Source organism: Varanus komodoensis, unplaced genomic scaffold (assembly GCF_004798865.1).
Source record: "Varanus komodoensis strain SLA01 unplaced genomic scaffold, ASM479886v1 scaffold48, whole genome shotgun sequence".
Lineage (NCBI taxonomy): Eukaryota > Metazoa > Chordata > Lepidosauria > Squamata > Varanidae > Varanus > Varanus komodoensis.
Window position 1 is genome coordinate 3,811,473 of NW_025336059.1, and position 21,949 is coordinate 3,833,421.

At 53.7% G+C, this 21,949-nt stretch overlaps 1 protein-coding gene across 1 annotated transcript in view; it reads left to right on the forward strand.

The window, feature by feature from the left end:
* DISP3 (dispatched RND transporter family member 3) overlaps nt 1–18,557 on the forward strand; it is a 37,071-nt gene extending 18,514 nt beyond the window's left edge. Inside the window, exons 5-22 of the mRNA XM_044445463.1 lie at nt 1,875–2,009; nt 3,023–3,183; nt 4,211–4,350; nt 4,913–5,055; nt 7,272–7,433; nt 7,913–8,013; nt 8,681–8,741; nt 9,012–9,140; nt 9,764–9,900; nt 12,015–12,196; nt 13,023–13,153; nt 13,524–13,699; nt 13,817–13,943; nt 14,654–14,799; nt 15,486–15,645; nt 16,319–16,432; nt 17,199–17,365; nt 17,967–18,557. Coding sequence (XP_044301398.1) covers nt 1,875–2,009; nt 3,023–3,183; nt 4,211–4,350; nt 4,913–5,055; nt 7,272–7,433; nt 7,913–8,013; nt 8,681–8,741; nt 9,012–9,140; nt 9,764–9,900; nt 12,015–12,196; nt 13,023–13,153; nt 13,524–13,699; nt 13,817–13,943; nt 14,654–14,799; nt 15,486–15,645; nt 16,319–16,432; nt 17,199–17,365; nt 17,967–18,329 — 2,735 coding nt within the window. The 3' untranslated portion in view covers nt 18,330–18,557. The remainder of the gene's footprint in view (nt 1–1,874; nt 2,010–3,022; nt 3,184–4,210; nt 4,351–4,912; nt 5,056–7,271; nt 7,434–7,912; nt 8,014–8,680; nt 8,742–9,011; nt 9,141–9,763; nt 9,901–12,014; nt 12,197–13,022; nt 13,154–13,523; nt 13,700–13,816; nt 13,944–14,653; nt 14,800–15,485; nt 15,646–16,318; nt 16,433–17,198; nt 17,366–17,966) is intronic.
* The last annotated feature ends 3,392 nt before the right edge of the window (nt 18,558–21,949 follow it).

Here is a 21,949-nt window from a genome sequence, read left to right on the forward strand (position 1 = left end):
GGCAAGAAGCCCGGGATGTGGTTGCTTTTGGAAGGAGGTCTCTGGGGACTTGTGGGAATGCACAAGTAGGAGTGGAGCTGGAGACATGTGACATGGGGCACTTCGTAGTCAGCCAGAGGACTGCCCCCATGCCAGTTCTCAAGTAGGACACCCGGCGACTCAGACTCAGCTCAGGATCCCTCATGGTCTCCATCCGGATTGGAGTCGGCCGGTCTCTTTATGTTGGAATGCCTTGCCCTCCCTTTCTGGTTCCTTTTCTTCTGACTGGAGACACGTTCTTTTGGTCAAGCCCAGTGCTGGCCAGGTACCACCCTGGGGCACTGCAGTCCCTCTGGCAGATGCAGAATGGAACGGGTCGGGTGCCGAGGTCTTGCACCTTCAGCCAGGCCGCAGCGCTCTTGAGGGACACCCGCCACCTCTCCATTGAAGGAAAACGTGCAGATGGGCAGATGATATGAGGCCGCCTCGAAGTTCAGAGACCTTGCGAATGGTCTCTGGACGCCTTTCCAAGACTCTCTAAAAATCTGTTAAACATGCAAAATACCAAGAGGTTCCTTTGGCTATCCGGAGGCAATCCTCCCGCATCAGCACCCACTGACGGAGCCTCGGCTGACTACAGTGTCAAGCTGGAGAGGCTGTGGGAGGTAGCTCAGGTGATGCTACAGATCAGGTGCAGACCAGGGCTTGGGTTCGGAGGCCCGCAAAGCAAGAGGCAGAGCATTCAGCACCATGGAGAGCTCCGTGTGGGGCTGGGAGCTGGACGGGGTTGCCTGCATTTCGCCCCACCAAGGAGGAACGTGAGACTGAGCCTCAAGCCGAACTGGGCCGTCATGAGTCCAGGGGCAGCGTTCAGAGGCGCCTAACACTGGAGCCCCACGTCTCTGCGAGGCCCCTGTCCCACCTCTGGTGACAGCCAAGCTTCAGGGACTTTAATATCACCGGTGCATCTGATGCTCCCAGATCAGCCCAGATGTGGTTCCCTCCTGCTAAGCCCCTGAACCTTCTTCCTGAGGTTTTTCCCCGCCTCCTGAAATCAAATGTCGTCCTCTTCCAGCCCATAGAACCCTTTCTTGAAATATTTTATTTGTTTACTTTTATTTATTTGTCCATTTATAGCCTGCCTTTTTCCTACAAAGGGCTCAAGGCAGCTGACATCATTCTCCTCCTCCATCTTATCCCCACAACAACAACCCTGTGAGGTAGGCTGGGCTGAGAGCCTGTGCCTGGCCCAAAGTCACCCAGTGGGCTCCATGGCCGAGCGGGGACTCGAACCCGGATCGCCTGAGTCCCAGCCCCATGCTCCTAACCACTCCGCCACACTGCCCCTCAGCATCTTGGGAAGTGGGCTGCTTTACATGAACACAGACAGAAGCTTCAGAGCACGTGTCCCTCTTCATGTGAACATCTGGGTGCTTTGTGTCCTGTGAGCTGCATCCCAGATCTTTTGGGTCCTGTTTTAGGCCCTGCCCCGCACCTGATCCTTAAGGGTCCGCGCCTGGGTTTGGGTGACGGCAGTGTGAATTGCTCTTGGGGTCTTTCTGGTCGGTCAGCACCTCCTGAAGCCTCTTTAGACCCAAGTCTTTTCCCTGACCCATGAACTCGAGAGCTGTCCCTCTTCATGGGCAAGGTGCTCAGACCCTCTGAGATGACGATTTCAGGCCCAGGGCTGAAAATCAACCCTCTGCCTGTGAAAGATGGTGGCCCATGCTCCCCATCTTGCATTGCTCCAGACACAAGGGTTTCGTGTCCGCTCTCACAGCCCGCTGCATGGGACGGGGGGCTCCCACGATGGGTGCCCCTGTCCTTCAAAGCCTGCCCTTGCTTGTCTCTCTGAAAGGTATGTTCTCTCTCTCTCTCTCTCTCCCCACCTCCAGTTTTTCTGTCGTTCTTTGGGATCGCCAGCATCGGGCTCAGCTGCCTCATGGCCCTCTTCCTGTATCACGTGGTGTTCGGCATCCAGTACCTAGGAATCTTGAACGGGGTGGCAGCGTTCGTCATTGTGGGGATCGGTAAGTGACCTGCCCAGGTGGAGAGACCTCCAGGTTTTGCTGTCCTGGGGAGGTCCGCTCTGAAGAGGGAATCAGGCCTAGCAGGGACGAAGAAACCACAGAGGACAAGCGCCTGTCCAGGGAAGCTTTCAGGGGGCTGAGTCTGATGGGTGGGTGGGGCTGCATGAGAGAAAGGTGGGGCCCAAGGCAGAGGGGAAGCTCCGAACACTGAGAGCACCCACGTCGTTCAGCATATTTCAGTCGCTCTGCTACGTCCTTGGAGGTGTTGGCTTTGGAGGCCTCTCTCTTTGCCTGCTCTGGAAGGCTCCATTGAAGTGGGAACCTATCCTAATGCCAGGAGAGGGTCCATGGTCCTGTCCTGGAAGGATCCACCGGAGAAAAGAGCCCTGCTCAGGTCGGGGCGGGGGGTGGGGGGCTGGCCAGGCTAAGACACTTCGTGTCTGAAGAGACGTCGCAAAGCACAGAACCTCCTGTGTCAAGGATGCTATTCAGGTGGTCAACAGTGGTGAGCTATATAGGACGATGATGAATCAACCAGTGAAAGGAAGCTTGGATTCCCCTTCGCTGTGGCGTGTGGGCTTCCTGGTTAGGCTGCTCCATGGGCCTCCAAAGGCTGCCTGGGTGAGGAACATGGCAGGTCCTCCCCACCGGCTGAGGACCATACACACCCCCTCTTGGGCTCTCTCCCCCACTGCTGCAGAGAGCACCCCGACTCTGCCCCTCTTCCTCGGAGCAAGGCCGTTCCAGGGAGGCAAACAGTGTTGTTCTCCCAGCAAAGGCAGCTCTTATCTGTGGAACGGGAAGGGAACTTCAAGGCCACCGTCTCTGGTGCTCACACGCTGAAGGCCACCAGGTCTTGACCCACGTCCCTCCTGGTTTTAGGGCACTGGGCAAGTTCGGGGTGCTGCCAGTGGAGCCTCAGAGGCATCCTTGTCGTCTTCAGGCCGACCCCCCCCCCCCCCCCCGGTGGGTTCTGCAGCCTTCCTCACTGTGCTCTCCTTGTATCACCCCAGGGGTGGACGACGTCTTCGTGTTCATCAACACCTACCGGCAGGCCACCCACTTGAAAGACCTGAACCTGCGGATGATTCACACCGTCCAGACTGCCGGCAAAGCAACCTTCTTCACCTCCGTGACCACGGCTGCAGCGTATGCGGCCAATGTTTTCTCGCAGGTGAGTGTTGTACCTGCCGCCTTCTTTGCAAGCGCGCTTCAGGTTCCTGGACATACGCGTTTGCTTAGGGTGCAGGCCTATGCATATTTAGACCGAAAAAGAAAATCCAGATATCGCTCTGTCTCCACCTAGCCGTGCCGTGCACTTGATTTAATCTGGGGCTTAGAATGCCAAATCTCTGCCTCCTCTGCTCCTGATGAAACCACAAGTGGATAAATGTACCTTTACATGTACAAATGACTTTTTTCAGTCTAAACATGCATAGGATTGTACCTGAAACGTATTTTGATCTTGTTCCTCAATGAAAAAGGAACAGGTGAATTTACAATGAGGGTTGAAGAAGTGTATCCACTTTGGTTTCTCCTGTATTGAAAAAAAATCTCAGTTCTGTCCCAAATATGAAGACTTTTCGATATCTTGCATACTGCCATCCTTATTATTACATTTATATCCTGCCTTTTTTAATCTTGTGAGGAACTCCAAGTAGTTCCTACAATCTTCCTCTCCATTTTATCTTCATGACACCCCTGCGAGATAGGTCAGGCAGAGTCCATGGCTGGCCCAAGTTGCTTCATGCCCGAACAGCCATCTGGGACCCTGGGGGTTTGGGGTCCCAGCCCAGCACTCTCAATACTAACCTGCGCTGGTTCTCATCAAACCTAACCAAAGCAAAGTTCTTCCCCGATTCCATCTTGGATCTAACAGAACTGCCTCTGTTTCTCTTTGCCTGGCAGTTCAAGCAAGGTTCAGTTTGGATGCCAGGAAGCACTTCCTTACTGTTGGGACCCTGAGGGTGTGGAATGGGCTTCCACCGGAGGAGGTTGAGGCCCCATTGGTGAGGGTGTTCAAGGATAGGCTGGACGTGCACATGGTGGGCATGCCGTGAGCGGAGCCGGCTGGAGCTGGGGTCAGACTAGATGGCCCGGGAGGCCCCTTCTCACTCGCTCTGCTTCTGCGTTTCTCACGCTGCCTCGTTCCCTGGAAGCTTCAGGACCATTCACCAAATTCTCGCCTCCTTCCTCTGCAGATCCCTGCCGTCCACGACTTCGGCCTCTTCATGTCTCTGATCGTCTCCTGCTGCTGGGTGGCCGTCCTCTTCACCATGCCCGCGGCGCTTGGAATATGGTCTCTCTACCTGTCACCTCTGGAAAACGCTTGCCAGGCCAGGTGAGCGGCCTTTTTGAGTTGCCTCTAATTATGGAAGGGTGACGCTCAGAGCTGGGGTGCCGCACACTGCCTGAGAGGCCCGGTGACAAGCGAGCAGCACCCCCGTTCCTGAGTGCCACGGCGAGGCTTAAGCAGGCGGGGCCCGGTTTCAGGACGCCACCTGCAGTAAGGCAGTTCGCACCACTGTCCTACTTTGCAAGGTTGTTGTTAGGATTCTGAGCCTGAAAATTATCCTAGGCATGCTAAACCTCTTTGCCGGGGAGGTCTGGGATTCTTTCGAGCCAAGAGCCAAACTAAATTTGGCAAGAGTGGCAGGGTCCAAATAGGACGGCCTGCCAGCACGTTTTCGCTTAAAGCTCTTACTGGCGGTACCACAGTCTTCTGAGAGCCTTGCCAGCACTTTCAAATTGTGGAGGGGGAACTGCACAAAAGATGGGCCATCACCTGGACTGGCCCAGGTGCCTGTGCTGAGCGCACCTGCTTCCCAGAGCAGCTCGGTGAGGCCACAGGGCAAGCTGGCTTGAGAGGCTTCCCTGGCACTTCCTCCCCTTTCTGCCCACAGCTGCAGCCAGAAGTGCGCGAAGGAGAACACCCTGCACATGTCGGACGCCGTCTTCGTCGCGGAGGAAGCCGGTTTGCCATGCGCACAGTCTCTCCCGTACCTGGATGATGATATTCCCCTCCTGAATGTCGAAGAGGAACCAGGTAGGCCAGAAGGAGGGGGGCAGATGTCAGAATCATCAGACCTGCTTGTTTGCTTGCTTGCTTGCCTTTCCCCGCTTTTGATCCACCAAATACAGGTGGAAGATCTAAAAGGAAAGAACAGGATAACTTACTCAGGGTAACATTTGTTCCCTGCTCCTGAGCTGAGCTCTTTCACGCAAACACCCGCCGTGAGATGTGCCAAGCTTTCTCAGTTTTGGCAGCCTGATTTAGGCCGACGGCCTTGAATGATGGGGTGCTTCTAATGAGCTGGGAGTCAGGAAGGTTTCCCGATGGCCTGCGAAAACGAGTGGGTAGGAGGACCAGGCGGATGTGGCGGATTCTGCCTTGCCAGCCTCGCACCAATGAGAAAGTTGTGCAAAATGAGCAGCGATTGACTGTGAAACCTGGGCAAAAAAATGCCAAGATTCACACATTTTTTTGAACCTAGAATGAAGGATAGGATTAATGGAGGCTTTCAAACGAGTGCATTTTTCCAAATTTCCTGCCGGACAGGATGGGGAGCTTCTTGAGTAGTCTAAGAGCTCGAGAACATTCTCTTGGGATGCCATTTTCTGCCCCTCCTCCTGTTCTGGGTTGCAAACCGGGCATGTTTTGTGAGCGGGAGCTAAGTTCTCCTGCATCCCGAGCCGGGGGGGGGGGGGGGGGGAGATTTTTGCACTGTGGCAGACCTGTCCTTCGAGGAGTGTTTGGCATCCTTACCCCTCCTGCGGCCTGTGTCTCACCAGACGGCTTGAAACTCCTGCCGCAGGCACCGAGCCTCGTTGGTATGCCTTCCCCGCACCGGATGGTAATTTATGGAAATGGCTGCTTTGCTGCTTTCCTGCGATACTCCTAGACAGAAGGACAATTTCCGCAGGGACCCCCTTGTGTCAGCAGGACAGGGCAGGCAGCCCTCTCTTCGTGGGGACTCGTGAATGCAATCCTAATGGAGAAAGGGGGATAGTCCTTAATCCCAAAATTCTAAATTAAGAGCAGGGATGAAGATGGAGAAATCTGTCTCTGGTCACTCCTTTTTCCCATCTTAAATTGAAGTTCATCCCAAACTCTGAGATTGGTGCCATCTTCCATTCTGTTCATCCTGACTTTTAATACAAGCTCAAACTCGGACCAAAAAAATGGCAACCCGGCAAAGTATATGCACCCCAAAATGTGCACATTAACTGAAACAGCGCTTTAAAAGCGCATCAGATTAGAGAACTACACTCGACAAAAATGCCTGTGTTAGGCAGGATTGCCTGCCAGATTATATGCATTAAGAGAAATGTTTTCCCAGATGCATTAAGAATTTTCATTGAAACTTTTAAAATCAAAGTTCAGGACAAACCAGACTTAGAACTAGAAAACCAAGACACGAAAAACATGCAAACCTGCTTTGCCCGTCTCTCACAGGCTTCGTCTGTTCCAAAAAAGTTGAAAGCCTGACAGCAGAATCACAGAGCCTGAGGCTTGACTGGCCACACCCCCTTTTCCCCTGCCTCCTATCATATGGTGGTTTCCTGGCTCTGGCTCCACCTATTTCGCTTTGGGCCCCACCCACCCCTGAGGTGCGGCCCCCGAGAGCTTTCCGAGCTGGATCTCGGCCCTGGGGCTGAAAGAGGTTCCACACATCTGCTTTACAGGGGTATCTGCAGCTCTGCCCACCTGTCCGCTGAGCCAGCGCATTCCTTGTGGTTGGGAGCTGGTGATGGGAACAGGGCTGATCCCTCCGGGAGTCTGGCCTGGGACATGGCTCTTCTCCAGGGATCCCAGTCTAGGCGTTTGGACTCAAATGGCCCCATGCTCTTGCAGGCCTGGCCCGGGACAGTTGCCCATTTATTATATCTCTTCCCACAATAACAGAAGCACTGTGGGCAGTTGACAGCCATTCAGACCCTAAAATAACGACATGCCACAGCACAACTTCCAACTACAGTATCCAATAAACCCAGCAGCAGGGCGGAGATGTAAACTGCAGCAACTGATTTAAAGCAGCTGGAAGTGAAATAGCGGGATGTTCATCTGCTGAACTGGTAGATGAACCAATTGACCATGAAATGGCTTTTCTCGCAGTGCGGGTTGGTGGCCACGGCAAAGCCAAAGGGCCACCGAAGGGCAGAGCCACGGGGCCACTGGGGTGGACCGAGAAAGGGGTTGGCTATCATCTCATGCTTCAGGTGGAGTCTCCAAGTTGTCTTCCTCCTCTCTCCCTCTGCTAGTCGCTCTGGAAATGGGGGACGTCCCCTTGGTGTCTGTGCTGCCCGAGAACCCCCAGTGCCTGGCCAGGAAGGACAGCCAGGGGCACCTGATCGCTCGCCTCCAGGAGCTGCTCCAGTCCTGGGCACTGTGGTCAGCAGTGAAAAGCAAGTGGGTGATCGTCGGTAAGCCATCGGCCTTGGACTGCTGGGCCAGCCCGTGAGCAAAGCCTTGAATCCACTCCAGATTTTATTCTGAAACTTTAGGGAATTATCTGTGATGCCAATCACACGTTTAATTTTCCTGACTCACATGGCAAGTTCAGAAATGTGTAGACTTCGGCCGCATAGGAGTCCGTGCTTGGTCCAGAGGGTGTGAACCGAATAAATGCTGATCAGATATGGCTGAACCGAAGTGAATTTCACAAGTATTCAGCACTTCAGCCCTCCTCAACCCAAAAGCATGTGCCTCAAATTTTGTCTCCCACCGTTTTCCCAGGGATGCCGTGCTTCTCAGCTTTCCCCAAGCTGGTTCTCCCTAGGAAGCAGCCACCATCATGGCTTATGGTCTGGAGAACACCAGGGGGAGAGACCCTGCACCCCCTATTTGGGAAGGGGGAGAACCCCACCTCCAGCCCTCGTGCTCACTGGCTTTTTCCCCACAGGGCTCTTTGTATCAGTTCTCAGCCTGTCGATCTTCTTTGCCAGCCGCCTTCGCCCGGCAAGTCGCGCTCCCCTCCTGTTCCGGCCCGACACCAACATTCAGGTAGGTGTCTGAGTCCTCCGAGGTCCCCAAGCTTTAGCTTGCCGCTCATTTGCAATCACCGTTTCTGCTTGCTTTGCCCAAATGGGAAAATAACCCAGCCCCTTCCATATCTGAATGTGAACGTTGGCCAAAACACTTTCCCAAGTTCGCGCACATTCTCAAGTTTGTATAAATTTCCCCCTTAGGAAAAAAGATGCATGGACAGTTAAAAGCATGTGCATTTTTGAAACTCGGGAAATTTGCATGCACTGAATGTGGGCACGTGATGAAGAACTGGAGGACTTTCTCAGTGCAAATACTTGCATTTCTCTGCCCGTTGGCAAAGGAGCAGAATTCTCCTCTGACCTAAGCAGAAAAGATACCATAGTGCAGAAGCCCTGTCCTTTGGGAAGTTTCCCGCAGCATCCTTCCCTTCTTGCGACCTGTCCTTTAGCAGTCGGAAATGAGGTGCCTCTCAGCAGATGGCCCAGGAACCCCCAGAGACTGAATCCGCCCTAACTCTACAACCTGTGCCAAGGTGGAAATTTGCACTTCCCGAACAGGGGGAACTGTGTGGTAACTTGGAAACATTTTCCATGGAATCGTCCTTGCATCCGAGGTCGCCCCTGGGGGTCTTCTTGTCCATTTTGCACACAAGTACGTCCTCCTTGAGCCTTTCTTTTTCTAGGTGCTGCTGGACCTCAAGTACAACCTGAGTGCGGAAGGGCTCTCTTGCGTCACCTGCTCAGGTGAGTTGGGCTGAGCGCTGCCAGAGGCAGTGGCAAAGAAAGGGTTGGCAGGACCTCAGGCTTGGTCTGGCTTGTGCTTGTGCAAGCTAAATGCCCCCAAGAGGCTACAGAACTGCCAAAGCCTTTGTCTCTGGGGTGATTTCCCAGGGACAACGGATGCATGCAGGCACCTGGCTTCCTCCGTGACCTGTGAGTTCACACACACCTGGCCTTGCTAGGCTTCTGCCAGCTCTGGCTACCCCTTTGTCCCTCACTAACCCTGTGCGACAGGCTTGTTTCAGGAGAAACCCCACAATCTTCAGAATAACATCCGCACCTCTTTGGAGAAGAAGAAATGGGGACTGGGATCGGCGTGGAGCAGTCGGGCGAGTGCCCCGGGCGACGGAGGGGTGGTGCAGGGTGAGTCTGTGAGCCAGCCCGATCCGTCCCTTTCCCTCCCTGATGCACGTTGCGCATGGATGCCCTGGGTGCTCTCCTCACCCCGACCGTGCGCCCCCGTAGGAAACAGCAGAGCAGTGGCGCCCGTTTATCCATCACCGGTCCTGGAATGGTGATGGATAAGCTACCTGAAGGCCGCCAGTCAGGGAGAAAGAAAGAAGAGAAAGCAAGATGGCAGAAAGAGAGAGGGGGGAAAAGGGACCATCTTCATGGCTTTTTGCTCACCACTGGTCTGTGGCCCTTACAGAGGACTCCCAGTGGAAGGTGGTCCTTGAGAGAGATCTGCCCCCGACCCTGATGTAAAGCACTGTAGAAACGTCCGCTCTTCTGCTCCCAAGCTTTGATCTGATGGGCGCGTTTTCCATTCATTCGGAAGGCCATGTTCTTGTGATTTAGCCACGAAATCCACACACCACCTGTGGCCTTAGACCTTTTGGGTTCCGTTTCCTGGAGAAAGACAGCAGGGAGGGTTGTCCTCCTCACGAGCTGCCCCTTGAAGCATCCAGTTGACCATGAAGAGAGACGGACTGCTGGACTGCCCTGATTCTGTTCGGCCCTCCGTGTGACTGTGCCCTTCTTTCCAGACCCGCAGGGAACAGTGTACATCTTCCGCTCGAAAGGCAAAGGCAAGCCAGTGGTCTATAGGTTCTCGCTCAATGCCAGCGTCCCAGCACCGTGGCAGATGGTATCTGCAGCAGATGGGGAGGTCCCTTCTTTTCAGGTGAGTCCCTGGAGCAGCCGGCAGCCGTGCTCTCCTGGCCGTAGATCTGGAAACCAGCCCAGGGTAGAGAAGAGGGGGAGCCACCTCAGAGGAGTGCTTGTTCCTCCAGACACGTTTGTGAGGAAGTGTCCGACCTAGAGCCCAGACTCCTGCAACTTCCACGCTCTTGCAAGGGGCTCGGCCTGCAAGAACCTGTGCATTTTAGGTCTTCGGAGCGTTGGCTCCCGTCAGGACCAGGCAGCACACCCAGCGCTCATGAACGCTGGGAGCTGTTGTCGTGACATGCCAGGGGGCACTGGGTTGGTGTAGGGATGCGGGGGGGGGAGTGACCTTTGAGAACTGAACAGTTCTCTGGCCCTTCTCTCACCGCTCGTCTCATGACCGGTCCCCGTTGGTGCAAGTGAGAGTTGTTTACTCCATGGGAATGGGAAATTTGCACAGATCTACTTGGTGCAAAAGTGTCTCTTGCTGTAAATTTGTTTATTTATTAAAAGCTTTTTAATGTCGTCTTATCGTACAAGATCTCAGGACAGCTTGCAGTATTTAAAAAGACAATTAAAACAACAATCTCAGTAAATAATAAAACAGAACAAAGCAATAAATCACAAAGCAAACAGAGCGACTAAACTTAAAACCTATTAAATTTTAAAATAGGTTTTGCCTGGCGCCAAAAAGAGTATAAACTTGGCGCCAGGCGTGCCTCTCTGGGGAGGACATTCCAGAGTCTGGGCGCCACAGCAGAGAAGGCCCTGGTCCGAGTTGATGACCTTTCTTCCGCTCTTGGAGAGGGTTCCCAGAGCAGCGCTTTTCCCGCAGATCTTAAGGGGCGTGAGGAAGATGTTCCTTCAGGTATCCTGGTCCCAAGCCATTTAGGGCTTTATAGGTCAAAACCAGCACCTTGAATTGGGCCTGCACTTCAACTGGAAGCCAGTGGAGCTGGTAGAGGACCAGCGTTACGTGAGAGTAACCGCCGGTCCCCATCAGCAGCCTGGCAGCTCTATTCTGCACCAGTTGCAGCATCCGGACCGTTTTCAAGGGCAGCCCCACGCAGAGCGCGTTGCAGTAATCCAAGCGGGAAGTTACCAGAGCAGGTATCACTGTTGCTAGCGAGTGCTCATCCAGGTAAGGATGCAGCTGATGGCTCAAAGTTGTAGGAAAGCACTCCTTGCCACCACCGCCACCTGGAAATCCAGTGACAGCTCTGGGTCAAGGAGTACTCCCAAGCTGCGGACCCGTCCTTTAGGGGGAGTGCTACCCCATCCAGAACTGGGTCAAAATCACCTACCTGGAGACCCACACTGCCCACCAACAGGACTTCCATCTTATCTGGATTGAGGCTCAGTTTATTGGCCCTCATCCAGCCCATGACCTCAGCCAGGCATCAGTTCAGTACAGCCACCACCTCACCTGGAGCAGATGTACCTGAGAGGTAGAGCTGGGTGTCACCAGCATGTTATGTGGAGGTTTCCTGTTTGTTGCACATAAAGATAATGAGGAACCTTCCTCTCAGAAAGTGTTTTGGCAGTTCCCAGTCTCGTGTTCAAATTCAGAAAGAAAAATTCTGAAAATGCTCACCTGCACAAGCGCGGATGCATACCAATGAAAGGACTCGGCTTGTTTGGCCTCAAGGACTGAGGGGGACAGGAGAGAGCCATACAAATACTTGAAAAGATGTCACAAAGAGGACGTCCAGGATCATTTCTTGATCCGCCCAGAGTGCAGGACGTGGAACAACAGGCTCAGGTGACAGGAAGACCGATTCCGGCTAGATATCAGGGGGAAACTCCTGACTGTTAGAGCCACAGGGCAAGGGGGCCAATTTCCCAGGGAGGCAGTGGCTCTCCCACTCTCGGGGCATCCAAGAGGGGTGGCTGAACTTGAAGTCCTGCACCCAGGAAGAGGCTGGACCTGGTGGCCCTCCGGCCCCTTCCGACTCTTCCGTTCCGTGATTCCACACATCTTAGCCTAGGAGGAAACGGTGCACTCGGGGAGCCGCCTGTGGCTCTTTCGGAAGAAGGCAGCGACGATGCATTGATAACCTCTCTTTTGTGCCCTTTTCCCCAGCTCCGGAGCTCCGTAGTGAAGTGTTCTGTTTTCATTAATCCATTGCTTAGGTGTATAGACTTCCTTACGGTAACTTCACCAAGAGGCTGACAGCTTGTATGTCCACAGTAGGGCATGTCCAACAGACGGGCCCCAAGAAGTGGATGATGACCACTCTGTCCTGTGATTCCAAAAGAGGGTGGAAATTTGACTTCAGTTTCTATGTGGCTGCGAAGGAACAGCTGCGCACACGGTAATGAGTGGGAGTAAAAAGCCTCTGGTTACATTTCCATGAATCCTAGTTTTAAATGCTGGAAGCGAATCCCCAGTTCTCATGGTTGTGGGTGTAAACTTAGGAACGCATCCATGTGCTCATTAGGGTTTGCAAGGAAGTTGGCCGGGAGGTGGAAAACGAGCAGATTGCCCAGGCTCAGCCCCCCAAATTCTTGCCCGTCAACCAGGCATTGGTTCTGACTCAGTCTAACATGAGTCAAGCCAACACATCGTCTTCTGCCTTTGAAGTGGGCCGCAATTCATTGCTGCCGCTTTTAAAGCCAGGGGAAGAAATATAAATTCTGGCTGCAAGAGAAGCAAATTGCACTAATTGCAGCCAGAATTTATGCAAATAGGGTCTGAGATCGATCCAGGTTCTCCAGCATGGGGAAAACAGGCGCTCGTCATGTTCCCTTTTCAAAACAAACGCTGCGAAAGTACCTCACTCAACCCACTTTCAGCTCTCAAGGCTGCCGGGTGCCAAAAATCTTAAAGAGCAAAATTTTCCTCAGTGTCACCCATTCCTTGCACTCATCCATTTAAAAAAATCTCCATTGCATGTTCTCTTCAGGCTAGATTTCTGGGTTTAGAGTCAGATCATGGCCCGAGATCTCTTTTAACAGCCGGGCAAGGTACAGAACGCAGCAGAGGTATTTGCCTTCATTGTGTTATCATTGTGAAGGAGATGCTTCACCCGCTGATTCTTTTGTTAAGGCACAGAATCCTGGGCAACTGCGAGCTCCAAAGAAAGTGCTGCTGTTCTGAAGCCTGAAACAGAGGGCATTACTTGCTTTTCCTTCTTCCAGGAAATTATATTTCGCCCAGTCGCACAAGCCCCCTTTCCACGGCCGTGTGTGCCTGGCCCCTCCAGGCTGCCTCCTCAGCTCGAGCCCAGATGGACCCAACAAAGGCTTCTTGTATGTGCCGAGTGAGAGAGGTGAGGCCCGGGATGATTTGTGGATCCATTTCTCACTCACCGCTTCCCCCGGAGTTAGGACTTCTGGAAGGAGGAAATAGACAAAATACTCGTGTGTCGATGCGAAAACTTTGGTGTGCAAACCTCCAGTTAAGAAGAGAGCAGGAGGCAAAAGCCCACATAAGACTTACTTAAAAAGTAGCTCCCTTTCCCACGCATGTCCCGCTTGTGGGTTTCCAGGGAACGGTCTGTTGGCCACTGTGTGGACAGAAGGATGGATTAGGTAGTCCTTTGGGCTCATCGAGCATGTCTCCTCTTACGTTTTTAAACCAATCACAGTACATAATCACAGCGCACGCATCACGTTTCTGTACTTTCGTACCCTTTCCAGCCCCTCCCAAAGCCAAGCCTTCAGCCACTTCTGGATTCAACCCATGTGGGAACACCAGTTGTGGGAAACCGGCAGTGCGGCCCCTGGTGGACACAGGAGCCATGGTGTTTGTGGTGTTTGGCATCCTCGGGGTGAACCGTACCCGGCGAGTGGACAACCACGTCATTGGAGACCTGGTACACGTACTTTCCTGTCCGGTTGGTGGCTGAGTGAAGACAACCTCCTCTCCCGCCTCGTCCTTGGGGAATTATCCCTTATGTCCCTTTCCTTCCGCTTGTGTCTCCTTGTGAAAGGGCAGCGTCGTCTACGATGACGGATTCGACCTCTTCGAAGAGATTGGCAGCTTGTGCCGGATCTGCAAGATCATTGCCAGCAACACAGAGCTGGTCAAACCAGGAGGAGCCCAATGCCTGCCTTCAGGTAGGTGGTCCACCATTCCATTCTGCCACTTACAGCTCCAAGTTGAACTGAACTCTCCAGTTTCCCCAAAAACCAACGGAACAAAAAGATACGGAGCCGTCTAACCTTTCACTGAAAATAACGTAGCTTTGAGTCTTCGCTGGAACTAAGTTGTTGGGCCCCGGCTGGTGGGCCATGGCTCCCCAGGCCTCCTGCAGAAGTTTGTCCCACAGGTTGTGAGCAGTGTCCTGACACTGGGAAGTCCACAGGTGCCTTTGAGCTCAGGGGGCTCCCTACCCATTTCGTGAAACTTGGAGGCCTCTTGAGATGGTCTCTCTTCCATCTTTGGTGAATAGATCTGGTGGGATTGTGATTTCCAGGCCAGATCTTCTGAAGTGCTGGGCCTCTTTCAGCTTCAAGACCTTGTGGAAAAGCTTTCGAGGGCTACATGCCAGGGGTGGGTGCGACTGAAAGAAAAAAGTGCTGGGGGCTAAAATACCCCACCCCCCCAAGCCATCGAATTGCAATAATTCTCTTGTTCTCTTGGTAACTAATCCTTAGGAGAGGCATTTTGCTCTTTTAGAATGTGAGCACTAGGAAACAACCAAGCAGCTGACAATTCAGGGAATGGGGCAGAGACAAGGGAAGGAAAGTGGCGTCCTCCATGAGCCTTACCTGACCTGCCACGCTGGGGGTCTCCACCCCTCTGCTCTCTCTCACTCTCTCTCCAGGTTACAGCATCTCCTCCGTTCTGCAGATGCTCCACCCGGAGTGTAAGAATCTGCCCGAGCCAAACCTTCTCCCAGGACAACTTTCCCATGGTGCAGTGGGGGTGAAGGACAGCAAGGTGCAATGGCTCTCCATGGCCTTTGAGTCGGTGAGTCTTGGCCTTCGCACTCTCGGTCCTCTGAGACATGTGTTGGTAGCACCCAATGTTGTGTAGATCCTCCAGGACATCATTTGTAAAGATTGCTTAAAGAGTCAGCCTCGACCTTCGGCCTTTCCTGTAGACAAGGAAATTGCACCTGAGCGTTGCTTAACACAACACGTGGAACCAAGGATTATGTTTAACTCGGACAACACATTCCTGTGTAAACACAGGGCTATATCCTTGTGTGAACACAGCTTTGTCCTCCCTGGGAACCTGCTTTTCAGATGTAGAGATGGACCAGAGAGGTTGTCTATGCACACAATACTGTCTTGGTGTATGTGCGACGGCGCCAGGCAGACCTCTCTGGGGAGCGCATTCCATAGATTGGGCGCCACCGCAGAGAAGGCCCTCCTCCGGGTACTAACCCTCCTAATTTCCTTCACGGAGGGCTCCCACAGAAGGGCCTCTCCCGCAGATCTCACCACACCTCGTGAGGAGGGAAGACTCCCTGGGGAAGGCAGCCATACTTGGGAAAGCCAAAGGCCGAAGGAAAAGGCCCACTCTGAGAGGGGTTGATCCCGGAAAGGAAGCTGCAGCCTTGAGAGAGAGTGTGTGTGTGTGTTTGAGAGAGAGAGAGAGGTCCTCTGTATGCAAACCTTTCGTTGCTAGCATCATGCTGCCTTGCGTTTCAGACAACCTACAAGGGGAAATCTTCCTTCCAGACCTACTCGGACTATCTCAGATGGGAAACCTTTCTCCAGGAGCAGCTGCAGCAGTTCCCTGAGGGCTCCGCCTTGCGCCGGGGCTTCCAGACGTGTGAGCACTGGAAGCAGATTTTCATGGAGATCATCGGTAAGCGGTCGAAGGGCATCCCGTGGGGAGGGGGAATGGTGCTGCGAAGGAGCCCGACTCACAGGCATGGAGGGGGAATGGCGTGCATCCTGCCGCTTTCTAACCCCACCCCCGTTCTCCGCAGGTGGTTGTTTTCCTCTGGCACCTGGATGGGTTGGGACAGGGATGGGGAACCAGTGGTGTACCAGAAGGCAGTGGACTAAGGCTCCCATCATCCCCGGCCACTGGCCTTGCCAACTAGGGCAGTCTGGAGCTGGGCTCTGACAGCATCGGGCTCAGTGGTAGAAGGAATGGCCCCACTGTGTGGTCAGAGAGGGTTTGTGGTCAAGCGGGGAACTGCCCTGGGTCCTCCTGACCCTCGTCTGACACACACTCTCAAGGTTCAGTTTGGATGCCAGGAAGTGCTTCCTGACGGTCAGGAACCCGAGGGTCTGGAGTGGGCTTCCCCGGGACGTGGTTGAGGCCCCATCGGTGCGGGTGTTCAAGGGCAGGCTGGACATGCACAGGGTGGGCATGTCATGAATGCAGCCAGCTTGGGCCGGGGGTCAGACTAGATGGCCCGGGAGACCCTTTCTGACTCACTCAGATTCTGTGTTTCTATTGTGGGATACTTTCAGCAGTGACACCCACGGTCCCCCCTGTCCCGTCCCGCCCCCGCTTTGCTTTGTCACAGGTGTGCAGAGCGCCCTCTACAGTCTCATCCTCTCCCTGCTGATCTGCGTGGCGGCCGTCACCCTCTTCACCACCCACCTCCTCCTCCTCCTCCCGGTGCTGCTCACCATTTTAGGTACGGAGACCGACCTGCTCCAGAGCGAATGTGGCATGTGATTTTACAAGTGCGGCATCTCGGGCTTTTTGCCGACCGGCCCGAGGTCAAGGCTGGGCACTGCCAAGACCCACGTCTTAACAGGGGCCCTGTTACATCTGCCTCTCCCCACGGCAACCTTCTCGAGGAGCCCAACACAAGCTCAGCCCATCCTTTCTTTTCCTTCAGCTCCAAACCCCCAGACAGTTTCTTTGCAATTGGCCCTTCGCAGCTACAGGACTTAAGTAACTCTAAAACCTTCTAATAAGATGAAAGATCAGCCTCTGCTCATGTCAAGAGTGTTGAACCCAAACTGAGGACTTCTCCCCAAAGTCCTTCTCTTTCAGCAACTCTATAGGCTCCACCCTTGTGGCTTCCACAGGTGAAGGACCAGCCCCCGAGACCTACACAGGCCCTTTCACTGGGCAGCTTGTTTCTCCCAGTGCCTCGTCGTGGGGTCAGGGGCTGGCCAGGGCAAGGGCTTCCCCTCCTGTCCTTCATGGACCTCTTCTGTCTCTTCCAAAGCATCCCTGCTCTCCAGTGTCATCCAATGCAGAATCAGGGCAGTGCCAGTAGATGGCAAACGAGAACCTGTGCGAAAGAGAGTTGGATAGTTTTGCCCCCTTGCTATTACTCAAATCACCCGCCCCAGTTTCACCACCTGCGCCCAGGGAGACGGGTCATTTCAGCCCTAGACTGAGAACAAGAATGCCCCGCATTTCTTTCAAGTGCTCACTCCTCTCTCCAGGGGTCGTGTGCCTGGTGGTGACCATCATGTACTGGGCTGGTTGGGAGATGGGAGCAGTAGAGGCGATCTCGCTCTCGATCCTCGTTGGTTCTTCAGTTGACTACTGCGTCCACCTCGTGGAAGGATTCCTTCTGGCGGGGGAGAACCTGCCTCTTCACCTGGCTGAGGTGAGAGAGCCCCACAGTGCTTGTCTTTCAACCCCTGTGTCTTGTCCTTCTTGGGTTCCCGCATGGCTTCTTCTGCCGCAAGGCTTGTCCTTCAGTCCTTCTTCCATGCCAGCACTTCAGCAGGTGGGCCTGCTTCATATCTGGATGCAAAACAAGGGGAAATCAGTGCGGCATCTTCGCCGGAACCTCCTTTTCTGTACTTGTAAGGTTTCCAGAAGGTTAGGAAGATCACCACCATTAGTGCAAGTGGCCGTTAGTGCAAGCCATTAGTGCAAGCTCTTTGTTATCCTTTCAATGGCTGACTTGGGGTTTCTGAAGTGGGCGTACAAATTGGTTGTCCACATGATCTGAAAAACAGGAGCAAACCTTGATTGTTCAGGCAGGCCAGGCGTAGGTAGACCGTCTGGTGCCCCAGCTGGAGGGGAGGGAAGGGGAGATACCTCCAAGGACCCTCAGCCAAGACTTCCTGTGAATGGTTCTTCCCCTTCACCATTCCTGGCAGGAATCCTCTTGTGTGATTAACGGGACACAAGCATTCTTCGTAGGCATGGATACATGAGTCCTCTGCTCTTCCTTCTCTCCACCTTGCCCTCCGCTCCAGGACCCGAGCTCCAGCCGCCAGTGGAGGACCCTCGAGGCGGTCCGGCACGTGGGGGTGGCCATCGTCTCCAGCGCCGTCACCACGGTCATCGCCACCGTCCCGCTCTTCTTCTGCATCATCGCCCCCTTTGCAAAGTTCGGCAAGATCGTGGCGCTCAACACGGGCGTCTCCATCCTCTACACCCTGACTGTCAGCACCGCCCTGCTGAGCATCATGGGCCCGCCTGCCTTCACCCGGAGCCGGACTTCCTTCCTCAAGGCCCTGGCGGGGGTGCTGGTTGCTGGGCTGCTGGGCCTCTCCATCGGCCTGGTGCTGCTGAGCAGCGGGTTCAAAATCCCTCTCCCCAACGGGACCTTCCTATAGTTCCACCGATCCCCGGGGTGTCCCGTTTTTGCACTCGTTCCTTCCCTGCTTCCTCTCCCACCAGCTGCAGGAGCCCCGCAACGAGATGTTCCACAAGCGACTGCCTCACAGCACCAGGGCATGTCCTGCACTCAGGGGCGTTTGGCCCCCCATTACAGGCAAAGAGTGAGGTCTCCCCCGCTCCCCCCCCCCCGCTTCACGTGGCCCATCCAGGCTCCCGGAGATGTGAAAGAGAAAGCAGTCTATCTTTCCCTGTGTGGGGCGGGGAGAGAAGCGCGGGGTGGGGGAGAAAGAAGCCCCCTCCTGTGCGGACGGAGAACCCCATTCTCCTTTCAGCTCTGGGCTGGTGAGCAGTTTTTCTACTTAAGTGGGCTCCCTTTATTCCCGCCCCCGCATCTAGTTTTATAAGGAAGATTTCTGGCTTGTTTTGGGGCAGTCCAGAATCAAAGCAGCTCTTCTTCCTTTGGTTTTTGCCTGCAGTTGCTCCTCCTTTCCACCCTCACCATTTCCAGGAACGCTCTATTTTCTACCACCCTCCTGTATTTCTGCTCTGAAAAAGTATTTTAATATATATATTTTAGGACGGACAGTGAGCACTTTGATTTCGTGGCTAGCTGCAGAACTGGCCACTTGGGATGTCTTGGTGGAAGGATCTTGTGCAGGCGTTCCTTTGTTTCATCGGCCTCTGGTCTGCTTTTGGCTTCATGTCCACCCCATGTGGCACGGCGTAAAAACTTCCAGAGCACTGGGTGCTTTCCCAAGCCGTGTCCTCAGGCCCCGGAGTTGGAAGCCGGAGCTGGTTTTGTGAAGGGGTTGCAACAATTCTTAATTAGCCAGTTGATTATGTTGAGTCTCTGTGTTTGTGCATTTAAATTGTCAAACTAAGTTTCTGCTTCTCATGATGAAGGTATTGTTGGAGTCGAGCTGAAGGCAGCTAGTGAGTGGAATTCCAGAGCCAAGCCAGGGTTGAAAGCAAGACATGGGCACGATTGCAACAATTCCATATATATGCATGCATGCATATATGAACATGCCAAAGTTTGCTAAATTTCTCCATAAACATGTAGGGAAATTGAGATTTAAAAACAAACACATGCATGTAGGATAAAGCAAAAGTGGCTGATTTATTCACTGGGGCCCACATGACCGTCTGCCTCCGGGCTACCAAGAAAGTCACGCTGCGGGGTCCTGCGGCCGCTGCAGCATTGTGGGAAGGCGTCAACTACGGAGGGGGCAAATGCTCCAGTTGGGTTTGTCCTCTCTGCCACACGCAGGGCAGCCTGCTGCCCCGGTCCGGCCCCTCTGCCCCCGAAGCTGCCTGACTAGAGCAGACGGCCTGCATGAAGCGCCAGGGAACCTTCAGGCCGTCTCCATCAAGGAGCACATTTCCCCACTGGGCGCTTCTCGGGCCAAAACAATGCAATGGGTACGTTCCCGTGCAGAGAAATGGGAGAGGCCGCTCAGAGGATTTGGCAGGGGCAGCCTGTGGGAGTCTGGTGTGGTGTGTGGCCGCCCAGGTCCGGCTGGACCACAGCCCCCATCAGCCCCGGCCAGCAGAGGCAACGCTGGATGTTGTAGTCGGACAGAATGTGGCCACACCTGTTCCATTCCTGGTTTCAAGGGATACAGCCTTAAATTAATTGTGGGGAACATCAGCCCCAAGGGCAGCTTTTCAGGTGGGCACACCCCCTTCCCCCCCCCCCAGCGGTCCACCATTAGGGGGTTTCCTAACTTTTCTTTATATAGTTCATAGATTTATATCCCGCTTTCTTCTTACGGCAAACTCAAAGCAACTTTCATGCGGATCCCCCAGCAGCCTCTGTGGCTAAAGCACCTCTCCCAAGGCCCCATTTTTGGCTGCAAAAGCATTCAGCTTCGGTGCCTTTGGGCCCCACCCACTTGGCCTTTAACCCCGCCCCTTTGCCTTTAGCACCTCCCCTCTCGGGAAGGTGCGCCCTCAACAGCTTCTCCAAAAACTGGACTCAGCCTTTGGGTTCAGCTTCCCTGAGAGTTTCCTTGCCTGGCGTGGTGTGTACGTGGTGAGCCCCGAACTGGAAAGGGGGCCGAACTCTCCCCCAGCGGACCTCCGATCTTGCCCCTTTCCCACCCCTCCGTGTCTGCTCTTTTTCTCAGCCGGAGTCACGGCCAAGCGTACTTTGCGTGCCTTGAATTTTCTTTTGCGGGAGAAGCTGCCACTCCCGGGGAAGGTCATCAGGAGCCCGTTATTCGCCGCAGTGGTTGACATAATCCTCCCAGGCCCTCCAGTGGCAGAATCAGTGCTGATGGATTTGTGGAGCAACAGGGCAGGCCCCAGGGACTCGGGGCTGGGGAGCGGAGAGGGTCTCCCGCTCACTCGTCGCTTCTGTAAATCGTTGCTGCCGCAGAGGGCTGGTTTGAAGAAAAGTAGAGTTCTCACGCAGTCTGCCTTTAGGCAGATCCTACCCTGGGTATTCCAGGATTCCCATGCCCTCCAGGCATGCTGGGCTATAATTCCCATCATCCAGTATAAGCCAGTGTGACCTGAAGGACAATGGAACTTTATTATTCTTTACTGGAAGGGTTTCCATCCTGGCCCTCCTCAGTGCTGAAGTCTTCTGGGGTGAGTTAGGTGCAATTGAATAAGTGCAGGTAGCCATGCAGTCTGAAGAGACATGGCATGCAAGGAACAAGGGATGAGGAGGGAAGAGGAAAACTGTGGCACCTTCTAGCAGAGCTGGCATAAAAGCCCCACCCCTTGTATGTCAGCTCATCTGCTAATCTGCTCACCCATCACTGTGGCTCCAGGTTAAACCTCAAGCCTCACATTCCCTTGATGCACAAAATAGATCCTTTTGTGCACTAATAGCAAAATCATTTATCTTTTTTTCGGACTGTGTCTTATACTGCACCTGTGAGAAATTCCCATTGAATTCAATGGGGCTTGCTTCTGGATAGATGTTTATAGGATCGCATAGCAAGGCAATGGGATATATGTCTGTTGAGTGATTTATTTCTGAGATGCTATTTATATGATTGTCCAAGGTTGCAGTCCTGTGCGTGCCTGTCTGGAAGTAATTCCTGTTGAATACAGTGGGGCTTACACCTGAGTAAGGGGGGCTTACACCTCAGAATTTTCCAGTGCTGGGATCCTTAAACAAAACAAAGCTAGATAAAAGAATTTATTTTTCATCAGATTTATTTATTTCCTGGGAATTCTTCAACAGGCTTGCACAAGAACTGCCGCTTCAAGTTCCGATGAGATGGGTGTTGTTGGCACACAGAAATCACATCTAGTTGTGCAGGAATTCTCACTCACGGGTTGTTGGTGCATGCTGCAAAAATGCACATTCCTGCACTTTTTCTAAACAGCTTTCCACGAGAGCAGACCTGGGTGCTACGCAACTCCGCGAATCAGGGCCTCTCTCAAAGGTAGGCATGTGTGAGCACCTGCCAGGGGCCCGCCTTCAGCAGAGACTGAGCACCCTGGAATCAGGATCTGTCAGTGGGGACCATGCAGGGCATCCCTCCGAAACCTAGACAGGAGGAGGCACAGTTCGGATCCCAACTATTCCCATAATTGTCAGGAGCCTTTGATCATTCCAAAACCGCAGAGCGTTTTCCTTGCAGAGCGTTCGTTATTG